The sequence below is a fragment of the Populus trichocarpa genome, chromosome 4 (genome assembly GCF_000002775.5).
Source record: "Populus trichocarpa isolate Nisqually-1 chromosome 4, P.trichocarpa_v4.1, whole genome shotgun sequence".
NCBI lineage: Eukaryota > Viridiplantae > Streptophyta > Magnoliopsida > Malpighiales > Salicaceae > Populus > Populus trichocarpa.
Window position 1 is genome coordinate 7,424,789 of NC_037288.2, and position 16,919 is coordinate 7,441,707.

Below are 16,919 nucleotides of genomic sequence, written 5' to 3' on the forward strand. Positions count from 1 at the left end.
TCTCCAGACATCTAGAGCACATGTTGTTTTCAATCGTAGACTTAGCAATTAATATTCTTAATGTTTTTCTGTCACAAAAAAAGACAATTGTTTCATAAAACACATGCAAATTAACTTGAATGTTCAGAGGAGTTTTGAAGTATATATTGAGAAAAAAACGAAAATATATATATGGGAATAACATTAATTCCCACTCATGCATGTTAAGAATTGGAAGACCAGAGAACTGAAATAAAAAATACTTAAAAAATTACTCCCTTGCACCTCCTAAAACATCCACTATATAGAAACTAGTTAATTTCTTTATGATAATTGAAACAAAATTTTTTTGTTCATGTGAACGCACAAGCTAGCCAGGGTCAAGAAAAATATTAGTTAATTAAAGCCTTCAATATACGTCATCAAAAGATCTAAACCTTCATTCACATTGATTCTTTGTTTTTGTACAACTTTTTTACAATTCTGAAAGTTAATCCCCCCCAAAAAAAATTTTGGTAAAGATTATATCACCACTCAAATTTCTTGGTTTTTGAAGAAAAACTTTTCCTTGCGCATAAATTATTTTTCATCCAATGTTTGATACCTCAAAATAATTCCAAAAGGGAGCAGTTGCTTCACTCTAGCCTCTTTGAGTTGAATCAGGAATGAGATTTCCTTCACAATCATACATAATTTTCCCGGAAAAATCTATTGGCCTACACCTTTCCCCCATGATGATTGACCTCCTCCAAATTTCTTCATCACCATCCTCATCTTGCGCCAGCTTTCTCCAAGAAATCATCTTCACCATTGAATGAGCCTTTTCTTTAATATCACTATTTATCTTTGAAAGAAGCTTTTTCTCACTTGAATGTGAAGTTACTCTTTCCTCATCTTTTTGTCTATGTGATTTCTTTGCTTTGTGATGAGAAGCGCATAGGAATGTTACAAGAGAAAATACAGTAAGTATGGCTACAAAAGCAAGGAAATAGGAGATCGGGGTTTTTGATAAAAATGAATGGTTTTGCGTGGAGAGGGCTAGTAGAGGTCTTGCCATGGAAATCAGAAGCAGAAAACAAAGAACGTGAAGGAGAGCCGATGTTGAGAATTAAGGCTACCCAGTATGGAAAAACCTAACTACTTAAAATTCTCGAAGAGGACACAGTTAGTCAACAATTCATTGGCAGTTCCGTTTCACGTTGGAGCTGACATGCATATAGACTTGACTATTGACTTGGGTCGTGCTTGAAGAATTGAAGTCTTTTTGATCTTTTACTAGTCAAAAGTTTTGAACGGTGCCTCTAGTTATTGAGAATTAAGTTAAATTTTGTGATCTAGCTAGGCCTTACTGCTTGTAGAAAAAACTGGAGAGGCTTCTAGGAGAAGACCATAAAGTACCAAAAACTATTTGAATTATTTTATTAGATTATTGGTAGGAGTCATAGTAAAATTTGTCTCCTATATCACACAATATTAATGTTGTTATTACCAATCACTCCGTTAATTATATGAAAATCATCCACCACCCACTGTCTGATTACATCAATCTCCTTGCTAATCTCATAAATAAATCGAGGTTATTATGTCCATTGTTCAAACCCAGGTTCACCATGTCTTCATGGATTATTGCAAATTCATGGTGGGGAATGGTAGTTTAACATCTTTTTGGGTAGACAACTGGATTGGTGACTATCCTATCAAAACAGCCTTCCCTAGACTATATCTTTTGTCTTTCTCTAAATCTGCTTTGGTAGCTGACATGGGTAGATGGAGCAATGGAATCTGGCTCTGGTCCCTGCAATGGCTCAGACCTCTATTTCATTTTGAACAAGAACAACTATCACTTTTATCATCCTTGCTGGAATCCAAGCCTATATTCTGCCGCAAGATGGATAAGAAAATCTGGACTCTCAACAACGATAGCCTCTTCAGTGTAAAATCTTGCTCCAAAATGCTGGGATAGCTGCTCTATGGTGGTGCCAAACCATTCTAATCTTTTGTTTGGATAAAACTAACCCCACCAAAAGTGCAACTTTTCCTCTGGCTCCTTGTCCAAGACAAAGTAACCACAAGAGATTTTCTATTTCAGCTTTACTACCTCACCTTTCAAGAATCAAGATGTGTTTTCTGCTATAAAAGCTTGGAATCTTCAAGTCACCTATTCATTCACTGCCGTTTCTCTTGGAATATATGGATGAAACTGCTTTCTAATCGGGGCTTTTGCAGTGTTTTTCCAAAATCTGTTGATGATATGTGCTACCAATGGTCTTCCATGGTTAAAGGCAAGTAGCATAATCTCTCATGGCAGCTTCTTTTCTCATGCGTTGTTTGGAATCTTTGGCTTCACTGGAATGAAGTCATTTTTAATGACGCTGCCCCAAACCTCCAAATTTGTTTCTCCATAGTGCGCCAAAGTATTACTTTATGGCTGAGGCTTGATTCCAACTCTTTAGAGCTTAATATAGAGAATGTTCAGTAGGGAGGAGTTGGTTTCTTATGATTTTTTTGTTCCCTCTATTTGTTGCGCACCCCTGTTTCATGCAACAACTATTGTGCTTTCCTTTTCTCTGCTTGTTCATCTAATGTAAGTTAGGCTATTATCTTTGTAGCTTTTTTCTTAATAAAACTTTCGACTATTACCAACAAAGGAACAACGTGTTATTGTTTCATGTTTTTTTTTCTTTTTTAAAAATTATGCATGAAGCCTTGGAGAGTTTATTTTGTGATTTCTAGGCAAAATAGAAAAGGAATTCAATTATTTCTCTATGTATTGAATCAAAAGTTTTATAATGTAAAAACATTTCATGGAAATCTTTAAATAGCATTGTTTTTTCAAAATAAACTCTTGTTTTTAAAATACTTGGATTTTCAAAAAAAAAGAGGTTTGATTTAAAAAAAAATTCAAAGATGACTATTGTTTTTTAAAAAAAAAACTAAGACAATGATATATTGGATCAACTAGGGTTTTGTGACTTAACCTATGATCTAGGTCTTGGATTGTACTAGATTTATTAAATTGTTTTGTAAACTATTTCAATTTAATTATTTAATAAAAATAATTGCTTGTAAAATCAAGTATCAACTCAAAGTCAAGACAATTGTTTGAGGTAAACCGAAAGCAAATTATAAAGCTCAATCCCCAATCAATCCAAGTTAATATGTCAAACCCGCAATCCGAGTCATGAACTCAATTAAGTTTAATAACTTTGTTTTTAATGAAACTATTTTTTATTTAATTAATTTTTATAATTTCAACCTTCAATGTTGGGTTTTTATTGAGGGTTTTTTATTGATTTTTCTTTTTCCAATTTACATATGCATCGTGTGTTACTTTTTTTATTCTTTCAAAAAATATGTTCCAATGGTAACATAATATTCTCAAACACTTTTAAAAACTAAAACAAAAAAAAATGAAAGAGTAGGTCACATAGAATAAAAAAAAAGGAATCAACCATGAAGAAAAAAAAAGAATAGTGGGCAAGAACTTTCATACGGAAGATCAACAAATTTAAAATCCATCATTTTAACCACTCGGTCATGCAAATAATTGTTGATCATTTATGCCCATCTTTGTTATAAACAAAAACCTTTTGTTTCTAGAGAAAAAAAAAACAGATGATGCAACCCTCTAGCTAATAATACAAAATTTCAAGCTATTTTCATCTAAAAACACCATAAAACCCTTTATAAATCACATAACAACCCTAAAACACCCCAAAATTACTTAAAAAACAAAATCAAAATAAACCAAATTACAAAAATCTAAATCAAACCCAATTTATATTTATAGAAAAAAACTATCATCACCAAACTCTCCTCATTGAATGAAATCTGTTGATGCTAAAAACGACAAATTTCAACATCGAAAAGTGGCCAAATTGATGACTTTCTCCCTCCTTGCTATTTTCAAGCGACTTTCTCTCTTCTCTCTCTAGTTTAAGGGATTGAAATGCAAGGGAAATGAATTTTTTATCCAAAATTAAAAGTATAAAAAATAAGGGACCGTAAAAAAAGAAAAAGAAAAGTATGAAGGCAAAAAATAACTTTTTAACTCAATTTTAAATTGGCCACGAGATTTCTCCGTACTTTACATTTGATTCTTTTTTTTTTTTAATTTCATCAATTATTTACAAATTTTCAATTGACAATTTTCTCTTCAAAGTGGCCATAAAAGGTTGCAATTGAAAACAAATTTGGGAAGAGATTGGGAAAAAAAACATTTGTGGCACTGTTCACTACTAAGTGAATTCCTTGGACTTTGTAGTATATTTTGTAATAGGAGGACAATTCTATCCTTGTAGTATTTGCAAAGCGAGCTTGATCGATGATTAAGGTTCTAGCTAACTTTATGAGATTTAGATATTTTCGTGATTGGTTGATGGGATCTGAAAGTTGGTGACGAAGAGCTTGGTTGGTAACCCTACAAGATTTCACAGTTTTACCGACGGAAATATTCCGTCGGTGTGTGATTAGCATTTCATCGGTGATTTATTTACTGACATCTTCACCGATAGATTACGTCCGTCGGCTTTCCCTTCGTTGGTGATTCCCCATTCCGTCGCTATATCGGTCGGAAACACAAAAAAGCCATTTGCCGATGGTTTTACAAACGGAATTTGCGCGCCAAAAAAAAGAGTTTCCCGCTTGAAATATACCGACGGATTTTCATCCGTCGGTGATATCGTGATTTACCGATGGATACATACCATCGGTAAAGTTGTCGGTGAGTGTTTGAAATACCGACCGAATATATCCGTCTATAAATTCATCGGTAACTGTGTCAAACGCCGACAGATTTAGTCTGTCAGTAAATCTGTCGGTGAGCGTTTGAAATACAGACCGAATATATCCGTTTGTAAATGCGTCGGTGAATGCTACTGTCAAATACCGACGGATTAATTCCGTCGGTAATATTAGTTTTTTCTAAAAAAAATTTAAAAAATTATTGAGAATACATAATATAAAATTAAATAAATTAATGGTAATAAAAACCAATTATGCAAATAAAATTTATATTAAACATCAAAAACAAAAAATCAAAGTTAAATAATATTCATTACAAACTGAATGTGTTTCAAAAAAAATATTAAATGAAATTTTAAAGGTAAATAATGTTTATTACAAATTAATATAAAGGTGGAGCTGGAGGAGGAGGAGGCTGGTGGTTATGCAGCCAAAAAGGATTAGGCGCACATGTTCCATTCTGTGCTGCCATGTTCATCACCACTTCGCGAAGCTGTTCATAAGCTGTTTTTTGTTGTGCAGACTCCACTCTTTGTTGTGCATGAGATGCTTTGAGTTGTGCGTACTCCGCTGATAGGTGGTCGTATCTTTTGGTGAGCTGAGCCGTGCGTTGCTGCAAGGCCACGAACTCCTTAGATTGGGAGCTCGATATTGATTGGGAGCTCCCAACGGTTGAAACACTACGGGTCGTCCGCAAGTTGTCGGTCGTAGTGTTGGAGAGCCCGTAAACCCGATTTTTATCGGGTCCACCTGACGATCCAACCTCCATCCACAAATCCGGATCGAATTCCGGATGGGTTAAAATATCGTCCCCGTATCTCTCTTTCAACCGATTATTATAGGTCTCCTGAAAATAAAAAAAAGTAATCATCATATTCAATTCAATAAACATAATAACTTACAAAATAAAATGGTTGAACAAACATACCATGAAATGTTGAGCACGGTTATCAATGAACTGTTGCACCCCCTTTTGGTGGTCTTGACTCCGCACGTGCATCTCCATAAACAGCTCCATCGGGCTCGGCTCACGTCCAAGAGACGTAGCCTATAATGAAAAAAGATTTATTAACAACAACTTAATTTAACTATATATTTCATTTAAATTAATCTTACCATCTGTTTCGCATTGCAGCAAACGGAACGGAGCCGCCAGTGTGCGTTGTCACCGAGCCATGAATTGGCCGATTCCGGTTGCCAGCACCGGACTGTGAACGTCGTGTGAACCGCTCAGACGTCACGTGCTCAAGATAGTGCGACCATATATCTTCTGGGATGTATATCGGTTTGAAATCCCTCCAAACCGCAACATCGTTCCAGCCTTGGAAACCCCTATCTCTCCCGGTTTTTTTTGTCCTTTTTTGTGCTTCATACCAAAAATCACACAACCTACTTCACGCAACCAAAAAATACATTTCAAAACATAAATTTTTGTCTTAAAAAAATCTTGTATTGTTTTTGATGTTACCTAGTTGCCGCATGATTTTCCCACACCCTCCTCACAACAGTGTTGTGCTCACTGTCCCAGCAGAATTTGTTCTATGTATAAATAATTAATTTTAAATAAAAATAATAATTTATTTACAATTATATTAATAAGCTGAAAATTATAAATTAACACCAACCTCAAACCTGTCAAACCATGCATTGATTTGAGGCATCCATTCAGGATGCTTGGATATCTGACTCCATTGAAACAATGGAATCTCCATTGACGATTTAAACGCTGATGATATTACTCGGGCGGCTTCAATGTTTGTGAACCTGAAAATAAATGAAATAAATTCAATAGTGATTACTTCATAAATTATGTTGTAATTTAAAAAAAAAACTAAAACCTTAACAAACTTACATTGAAAGGTCGTCCTTCCACTGTGCCTCGTACTTGCGGGTAAATTGATTCCGCTGTGAAGGCACACCGCCTCTGTGCTGTGAAGTAGCACTGGAAGAGGCAACATCGGTTGATGGTGCAGGTGGTGTAGGTGCCTCTTCTTGAGAGGCACCTAAGGAAATATCATCTTTGCTGCTAGACGAACTAGCTGCGACCATACGTGAGCGACCAGCTCTGGTTTTCGTTCCACGCATCTACACAATTTTATACAAATAATTATATAATTAAATTCAAATGTTAAAAAAAATTCCACAGCACCTCCCTTATACTGGATACTACCCAAATCCACAAACCTACACATATTAACAATAGCCACAACCAATTGACCCAATCAATACTAAGTATTCCAACATATTCAATTACTAATCCTAAGGTAAATTCAACATTAAGAATTACAATTCAACAAATTATTCAATAATTATGCCAATACAACAATAAAATATATTCAATAAATAAAAAAAACTCTAGACTAACAATTAAAATTAATGGAAAAAATTAAACATAAATCATGCAATAATAGAGTAATATTAACAATTATTCCAAAATATTCAATTACTAATACTAAGGTAAATTCAACATTAACAATTACAATTCAAAAAATTATTCAATAATTATGCCAATACAACAAAACAATAAATTCAAAAAAAAACTCTAGACTAACAATCAAAATAAATGGAAAAAATTAAACACAAATCATGCAATAATAGAGTAAAATTAATAATTATTCCAACATATTCAATTATTAATTCTAAGGTAAATTCAACATTAACAATAAATATTCAACAAATTAACTAATAATAATTATGCCAATACAACAATAAAACATATTCAAAAAATTCAAAAAAAAACTATAGACTTTAGGAATGAAATATGCGTACTTTAATAATGTGTTGAATTCAATACTTTATCTACATTACAAAAAATACACCAAAACAAAAAACATAACAAAAAAAAATAACAAAAAAAAAACCTTAAAGTAAAATAAAATAGAAGAAACACATACCTTTTAAACTGATGAAGATTCACAAGAAAACTTGCTAGAGATTGCAGGTGAAAGCTTTGAAGAATGGAGAGGAAAAGAATCGAAATTTAAGGTGAAAAACTGAGGAGAAGAAAAAATGAACTGAAGGGGAGGTCGCTGGAACTTATATGACAGTTTTACCGACGGATTCACCGACGGATATAAAATTAATTATTATTTTAATTTATTCTGTCGGTGAAGTGTCAAAAATCCGTCGGTAATTTTTGAATTTCGCACCAAAATTTTTAATGACCCTCCATAATTTTCGTGGTCTGTCGGCAAGATGACGCAGTCAGAGAAGCATTTAATGCACAACCCTTTGGAATTCGTGCAGTCCGTCGGTAATTTTGTCGGCAATTTACCGACGGACTTATATCCGTCGGTAGTGACGTCGGTGATTGTGGCATTTCAAGTAATTATTTTCGAACTCTCTGTGAAATGCCGACGGACTTAATCCGTCGGTATGGGCGTCGGTGATTGTGGCATTTCAAGTAATTATTTTCGAACTCTCTGTGAAATGTCGACGGACTTATTCCGTTGGTATAGACGTCGGTGATTGTGGCATTTCAAGTAATTATTTTCGAACTCTCTGTGAAATGCCGACGGACTTATTCCGTCGGTATGGTCGTCGATGATTGTGGCATTTCAAGTAATTATTTTGTGTTACAAAATATATCATCCATGATCTATAATTATTTCAAGTAATTATTTCATGATTGTGGCATTTCAAGTAATTATTTCAAGTAATAAATATTTCGTGTTACAAAATATATTATCTCCATAATCTAAATTACATGAAAAAACGGTTTTACACAGGGCTTCATTTTGATTGTTAGTCGGAATTTTGTTCTTCTTCGTCATCAATTGAATTGTCATCACCTTCATCGCAATCTTCAATATGGATATCATCTTCTTCATCGACATTTGCTTGTCCGCTAGAGCTCAAAACAACATTCAACTCCTCTGCGTCAACATCAACAAGACTATCATCGAAAACATGAAAATTTGAATTTTCTTCCAATTCAATCGAAGGAGCAACTCGATATGGTTCAACCAACTCACTAACTTGAAAGACTTCATCTCGCACACTTGTGTCTTCGTTCTCATCCTGAACAACCTCGACACGACCCCAGGGTTTCGTTTTTAAAATGGACAACCAATCCACTCTTGATCGATCCTTTCTAAATGAAGGGGTGTATGTGTAATAAACTTTTTGACATTGCTTTGCGAAAACAAAGACATTATTTATGTTGCGGAGTCTAGCTTTTGAGTTGATTTCGACCAGACCATAGTGCGGATCAACTCTGATTCCTCTGTCAGTTGTGTCATACTAATAGCATTTGAATAAAAACACTCTATTCTGCTTGTTATGATATTGCAATTCGACGACCTCTTCTAATCTACCATAGTAGTCAACTTCTAACTCACTACTAGTGAATCCCTTAACACAAACACCGTTGTTGTATGTCTTTCTTCCTTGCCCGTATTCTTCAGTATGGAAAACATATCCATTGACAAAATACCCATTGTAGCACTTACATTTTCTTTCAGGCCCCAGGCTTAGTGAAGACAATGACTTAGGCGCACTGCTTCCCATTTGATAAACCTTATATGTAATGTACATCAATAAATAGTAAATGAACGAGAATCTCGTAATGACATGCATACGTAATTTTGCAAGTTAGAATGAGTTTGTGATAGTGCTTACATGTGTTCTTAACCACGTGGCAAATTTTTCATCTTGTAATTGAAAGATTTAGGATTCGGTCAGCTGTGAGTTATTGGAGAGCAAATATTGTTGATGTTGTCTGCAAGTGATAATGAGTGTATGATATTACAATATATAATTAACAGTATATTACTCACAAAGTTTAATTAGTATTACACATATATAATCTTACTGAATAAAAGGTCTCAACTCATCACAGTTAAATAGAACATAGTTGTGTGCTTGTTTGAACTCTATTTCTGACAAATATCTTCCTCTTACGGCATTTTTAGGTGTGGGTCGTCCAGTATTGGAGAATATTGACAAGTTCCCACTGGAAGGCACTTCACCGCCATTATCATGCCGTGGAACGCGATTGATTCTCGTTCTCAGATGAGGTTCGAAATAGTACGAGATAAATGTTGAGATCTCCTCAACAATATAGGCCTCACATATCGAAGCCTCAACATGTACCTTGTTCTTAACCTTTTCTTGAGATTAAACAAGTACCTGCATTGAATTAATCAAGTATTTTCAATTAAGAAAAACATAGAAAATACTTTTATATATGAATTACATTGCAACTGTAATATCTAACCGTTCGAATGGGTACATCCATCTATATTGGACCAGTCCTCCAGCTTTCGCCTCGAACGGTAGATGTATAGGGAGATGCTCCATTGAGTCAAAAAATGATGGAGGGAATATCATCTCAAGTTTGCATAGTGTCTCGATAATATTCGTTTGAAGCCTCCCAATGTGATCAACATTCAACTTGCTGGAGCATATATCTCTGAAGAAATGACTGATCTTCGTGAGTGCATCCCATATTCCCTTTGGCAACAAATCACGAAAAGCTAATAGGATGAGTGTTTGCATAAACACGTGGCAGTCATGACTCTTCATTCCATACAATCTGTAGTCCTCTATATTAACCAGCTTTGATATGTTCGATGCATGTCCATCCAGAAAACGCAGACTCTTAAGCCATTTGTAGACTAGCAGTTGTGCGTTTTTCTCTAACACGAAGCTTGCTCTTGGTTTTGCGACCTGTGACTCATCATAAACCAACTCCATATTTTTACGGTTACAGTATAAAGCTATATCCAATCTAGCCTTGATGCTGTCCTTTGTCTTCCCCTTCACATCCATGACGGTGTTGAAAATGTTCTCAAACATGTTCTTTTCGATGTGCATGACGTCAAGGTTATGGCGGAGCACATTGGTCTTCCAATAAGGAAGCTCCCAAAAGATACTTCGCTTTACCCAATTATGGGTCAAACCAAAACCAGGAAACTTTTGCTTACCTGATTGAAGGTCAAACACAATGTCACTGTACTCTGATATAACATCATGCAATTCTTCACCAGAAAGACGCTGGGATGCAACATCTTTTTCAACTCTGCCAATAAAGAAATCTTTTCTGTTCTTTCTGTACCTATGATTAAGTGGCAAGAAGCGACGGTGACAGTCAAAAAAAGAAGCTTTACCTTCGTTTGCTAGCGTGAATGCCTTGTTGTTTTCCATGCAGTATGGACATGCGTGTTTTCCATGCGTGCTCCAACCAGAAAGCATTCCATAAGCTGGAAAATCATTGATAGTCCACATCAAAGCCGCCCTCATAAGAAAATTTTATTTCCTCGATATATCATAAGTCAGAGCTCTGGAGGACCACAACTGCGTCAACTCATCAATCAACGGTCGAAGACAAACATCTATATTCCGCCCCGGGCTACTTGGACCGGGTATGACAGTAGATAAAAATATGAACTCCGGGCTCATACACATTCCCGATGGCAAGTTATAAACTGTGAATATGACCGGCCAACAAGAATAAGGAGCAGCAAATGACCCAAATGGGTTGAATCCATCTGTACACAACCCAATATGAACATTTCTTGATTCAGCTGAAAAGTGAGGATGCACACTGTTAAAGAGTTTCCACGCTTCGCCGTCAGAAGAATGCACCATCACTCCATCAACCGCATCATGTGCTTGGTGCCATGTCATGTGATCAGCAGTCGTTGGTGACATGAATAACCTCTGCAGTCTAGGTGTGATCGGGAAGTATCTAAGTTTTTTTTATATGCCACTAGAGTCTTTCCCCTGCCAGTTCTAGGTTTGGAACGGGAATGTCCGCATGTCATGCACTTGGTCATCTCAGCATTTTCAAGGTAGTATAACATGCAAAAGTTAGGGCACATGTCAATTTTCTGGTATCCTAAACCGAGGGGTTTCATCATGGACTTCGCAGCATAGAAGTTCTCTTTCAGCCTGTTCCCTTCAGGTAAAATGCTTCTCCCCCATTCAATAATCTTGTCATAACCGGCCTCACTCAACCCGTGATCTGACTTGATGGTGAACACCTGTGCTACAGCCGATAATTTATTGTGGTTCGTGCAGCCATCCCATAATGGTTCGTCAGAATCTTTCAACAAATCAAAAAACCTAGCTGCATCTGCATTAGGTTTTTCTTCTACGATTGGACATTGACTGACATTACCTTGATTCATTCTCATTGCATCCATAACCATATTTCTGTAAGGATTAATGTTGTCATTTGCCACTTCATGCACGTTGCTAGCACTAGAAGTAGACTCAACCACCGTTTCTCCCATTCTCCTCTTACTAACAAATACTTCTCCATGTGCATACCAACACTGGTAATTCTCCATAAACCTTTTGTGTAGAAGATGCATCATTACAACATCTGGATGCATATATTTTTTATTTTGACACTTCCTGCATGGACACCTAATACCGCCTCCAGTAAAATTTCTGGGAATAGATGTTGTGAAATTAATAAAACCCTGAACCCCGTTACAATAATCAATCCTCCACAATCCTTGGGGTGAATCTCGATACATCCATGAATGATCATCCATGACTTATATCGAACCTCTATAAAATTATGATGACATCATGTATTAATTAACTAGGTTAGGTAAATAAACTTGCAAAAATATTAATTTACCACTCCAACAAACCAATCACAACTTCTCATAAATATTAAATATTCATTCTCATTTATCAACGTCCATACAAATTAATATATATAAATTTACAAAAATTACCACTCTGCAATACCATTGATAAAACTTTAAACGGATCCATTAAGCAAGCTATTAATTATTTCAAAATAGCACATGTAATTCGGTAGTTCCATAAAGTTTTAACAATCTACAAACAAATACAATCTTACAAAATCTAAAACATATTAACCATAACAGATATAGAATTATACATTCATATCATATACTACAGGTTTGTTTGAGAAATAACAATAAAACATGCATGTACATCTACTAACAAAATACATATACTAAAAAAATAATAAAATTGACATTTAATTAAATGTTAAAATTTAAAAAGATAGAATTACTTATAAAAATTGATAAAATCCATCAGTAAATCAGAACACGGATACTGTGACCACAAAACTTCAAGAAATATAACTTGTTGTGCTGAGATGAGGGAGATTTTTGTTTGGGGGGGAGGGGGGCTGGTTGTTTGCAGATGGGGAGAGTTAGGATTAGGAAGAAGAAGGAGAAATAGGGGAGGAGAGGGTCGGTAGAGAGGACATATATTAACTTTTTCCGATGGTTTCACCGATGGCTTTTCCGTCGGTGATGTTGTCGGTGATTCTGACGGAAAAAACGACACGTCACTGTATGGATCTGGCATTTTGAATCCCTCAGTGATTCTGTCGGCATTTTAAACGGCGAACTGGTCACGTCACCGTACGGGCTGTCGTTTTGAATCCGTCGGTAACAATAACCCCGCCAAAACCTCCACGTCAGCGACCCGTCTTTTTTTTAATTCGGAAACTTTTTCATCCGTAATTCAGTCGGTAACTACCGACGGACACTTTTTGTCGGTAGTTACCGACTGAATTACGGACGGAAAAGTTTCTGTCGGTAATTTCGACCTCAAATTACCGACAAAAATATTCCGTCGGTAAATCCGTTGTTATTTAGCGAATTTCTGGTAGTGTAATTCATGAATTTTTATAAAACAAGTTTTTTTATATTGTATAAGGGATCGTTTAATATTTAAATAAAAAAATATACAGAAGGAATGTTATCTTAAAGGTTGTTAAAGGTTGTGTGTTATGTGCAATAAATGAAAATGATAAAAACATGAGAAAATAATGTTCTCATTTTACGTTTATGATGAAGAGCTCCCTTTTTGTTTTGTGATCCTTGAATGTTTATATACTAAAAAATCACCCAAACTTACATGTAATGGAAGGTAAAAGAGGAAAAGAATGTGCAACTTATATTAGAGGTAACTAGATTGGTGGTCCATGCTATTATATGGGTTGGACCAAACTTTTTCTAACATAAAAAAAGGTTGTTCAAGCGATAGTATTTTTATAAGGTAAGAAAAACTTGAGAGTTAGGTCATTGACTTGAATGGATCCAATAAACTTTATTACTTTAATAATATAATAAAAAAAATAGGCAACAACATTAGTTAAATCGAACAAACAAATTAGCCTGAGTAAACTTGGGTTAACTGTCAAACCCATGACCAGTATATGAGATCGGATATCCCCATAGAAAACAAAGAGGAAAAAACAATGAAACTCAATCCCCAACAAACCCAATAGTAAAAATCAATTGTAAAAAAAAAAAATTAAGTCAACTCGAGTTAACCTTCCAAACCCCTGATTTGGATCCTCAGGTTAGGGTCACCTAATAGAAGGCAAACCCAAAAAAATCATTAAACCAAAATCATGATCAACAAAATATTGAGAAATGAAATTGAAAAAGAAGATTTCGATACAAAAAAAGGATAAAAAACAAATAACAATAAAAACAATAAAGGAAAAGTTTGACATAAAAATAAAATAAAATCAAACGTTGAGGGATAAAGTTATAAAAAAAATTCAATTAAGAAAATGATTTGAAACAAAATAAATTGAAATTAAAATAATAAGGATCAAATCTGATAGAAAAAAAAATAGAGGATGAAATTGTAAAAAAAAATAATTTTAAAAATTGTCTCAAATAAAACAAATAGCAAATAACAGAATGAGGATTAAATGTGACAAATAAAATATTGAAGGAGGATAAAATTGAAAATAAATTCAGATTTATAAATTATTTCAAATAAAATAAATAGTAATTAAAAAACAAAGACCAAATACAAAGGAAAAATAAATTGAAGGGCTGGTTTGGAAATTTAGATGGCCAAGCGAGAAAATTGATGAGAGAGAGAGAAAAAAAAGAGGAAAGGTTGACGACGCCAACAAGAGGTTACTAAGCTACACACGACGCCTAGAGAGGGAGTGTCCATCGAGATAATTCCAACCACATCAATGGTGGTTGTCTTTGGCCACTGTAATCCGCCATAAGAGTCATCTAAAAATGGACGAGTGACATATGCCCTAGCACATGAAATTCACGTGCTACCCAGTTTTTTTAAAATTATATTATTTATTAATATATCAAATTGCCCATCAGTCAACTTGATTATAACTAAAAAATCAAGATGAAAATTCAGAAAAACCCATAGACTTCATTTAAATTTGACTAAATATTGTGGTTGTGAACCATGACATCAAATATAATTTTGTTGTGATTTTGAACCGTGATAATCAATCAAATTAACAGTTACAGACGACAATTAGGGTACCTAGGATCTACCCACATAAAGATGCTACCACAACCATAATTGTTATTCAATAAAAAAAACCTTTTGTTTATTTTGTGATAATGACAAAAATTTAAAGTAACAATAGTATTTCTCACTTTATACCTGTAGAAGTAGCAAATATCCTATAACCTGTTTGACCCCCTTCATACATGTGAGACATAGGTGTTTGTACAAGCATGCCAAGATAGCAAATCTCCAACTATATGTGTGGATGACATTAAAATCATTTGGGATAATCAGATAAATTAAGGGTATGTATCTTCCTATTAAGTCAGTTAATAATACATTGCCAAACATATAGAGTATATATGCTCGGCATACCTATATAAAAAATTAAAATTATTATAATAATTTACGTAAATTTAACAAATAATCAATACATTAGATTCATATTTGATTTTGTATTTCCGCAGGACCTTAAATAGGTCACATATAATCGAACTAGCAGGTGCATACACGAGAAAATTTATTTAATTTTTTCATAATATCTTTTATTAAATTTATATCAAAGATAATAATAAATAAACTGAACTCACTTATCTTGCACTGAACCAACACTTAATAAAATTAAGACATGATTGATTATTTACCTCAAAGAAGAAAATTTGGACACGCATGACCCCTAACATTTACTTCCTCCACATGCATTTCGCTTTCAAAACATTGCAACACATTGAAATGGTCTTATCATATCCCCCTCTCAGCAATTTTCAAAATAACTAAATTTACCTAACCCATATGTGCCTATCTTTATGCAAAAAGCTCCCTTAATTTTATAACCCTACACTCCTCTTCAAAACTTCAAATCATCATCATCATCATCATCTCTCTCTCTCTCTCTCAACATGAAAATGTCATCGTCCATGCATCAAATGATCAGTCCTCACCAACTTCTTCTCTTCTCTCTTCTTTCCTTCATGGGATGCACTATTATTCCCGTATGTAGTGCTAGCGTGACAAAAAAGCTAGACCAAGCATTAGTGCCCCGAGAACTAGATGCTGGAATAAAGTGTGGATCATGTCCTTGTGTCAACCCATGTGCCCAGCTGGCTCCTCCTCCTCCACCACCACCACCATCGGCACCTCAGACTCCGTATTGTACTCCTCTTGCACCACCACCCCCTCTTGCACCACCACCCCCAAGGTTTATTTATGTGACCAGTGTTCCTGGGAGTTTGTCTGAAACTGATCCTTATGATCATTGGAAATTCTACAGTGGTGCTAGACAGAATCCTGTTAGATGGTTGCTGCTTTTGGTTGGCCTTGGAGTTATAGAGCTGCTGGTGATTTGGTAACTTAGAATCTGGTGTCAAGGCTATCTAGTTCCATTTTAGTTTTCTTCTAATTAAATAATTAGTTCGTCTTCAAATTATTTACTACATAGTTCAAAGCTCTTAATGTTGTCCTATCAAACATGTTGTCGTTGATCTATTATAATTAATTGCTAGATTATAATTATAATACAGTCATAATTAACCTTCCAATAAATAGGATTATATTTATATGCTGATGATCACTTTTAAACTATATGGGGTTCAAATTAAGACATTAATCTGTCATCAGTGACTCTGGCTTCAGGTGATCTTGTTTTATTTACTTTGATTTTAATTTTTTAGTGTACTGAAACCTTTTTTTCCCTTTTTTTTCTTTTTTCTTTATGCAATATCGAACATTTTTCCATTATTACATGTAATTAATTGTTTGAGAGATGGAAAGAAGTACACAAATATATTCTAAAATTATCCCAAAATATATTTATTTTATATATTTATTTATATCTATTCATCTAAACACGATGCTGTCTTTCCTGTATTTATCATTTTTATCTTGGAATACTAACCACATGCAAAATACAATTCAATTCCACATAGCTGGATAAACAAAACTGACGAGGCTGACTGAATAAACAAACCTGA

The 16,919-nt window shown here is 34.5% G+C and overlaps 1 protein-coding gene across 1 annotated transcript; it reads left to right on the forward strand.

Moving 5' to 3' along the window:
* Positions 1-15,854: 15,854 nt before the first annotated feature.
* LOC7493551 (formin-like protein 3) lies at positions 15,855-16,298 on the forward strand. The gene has a single exon (XM_002305834.3). The coding sequence runs from the start codon at positions 15,855-15,857 to the stop codon at positions 16,296-16,298; it is 444 nt and encodes a 147-aa protein (XP_002305870.1).
* The last annotated feature ends 621 nt before the right edge of the window (positions 16,299-16,919 follow it).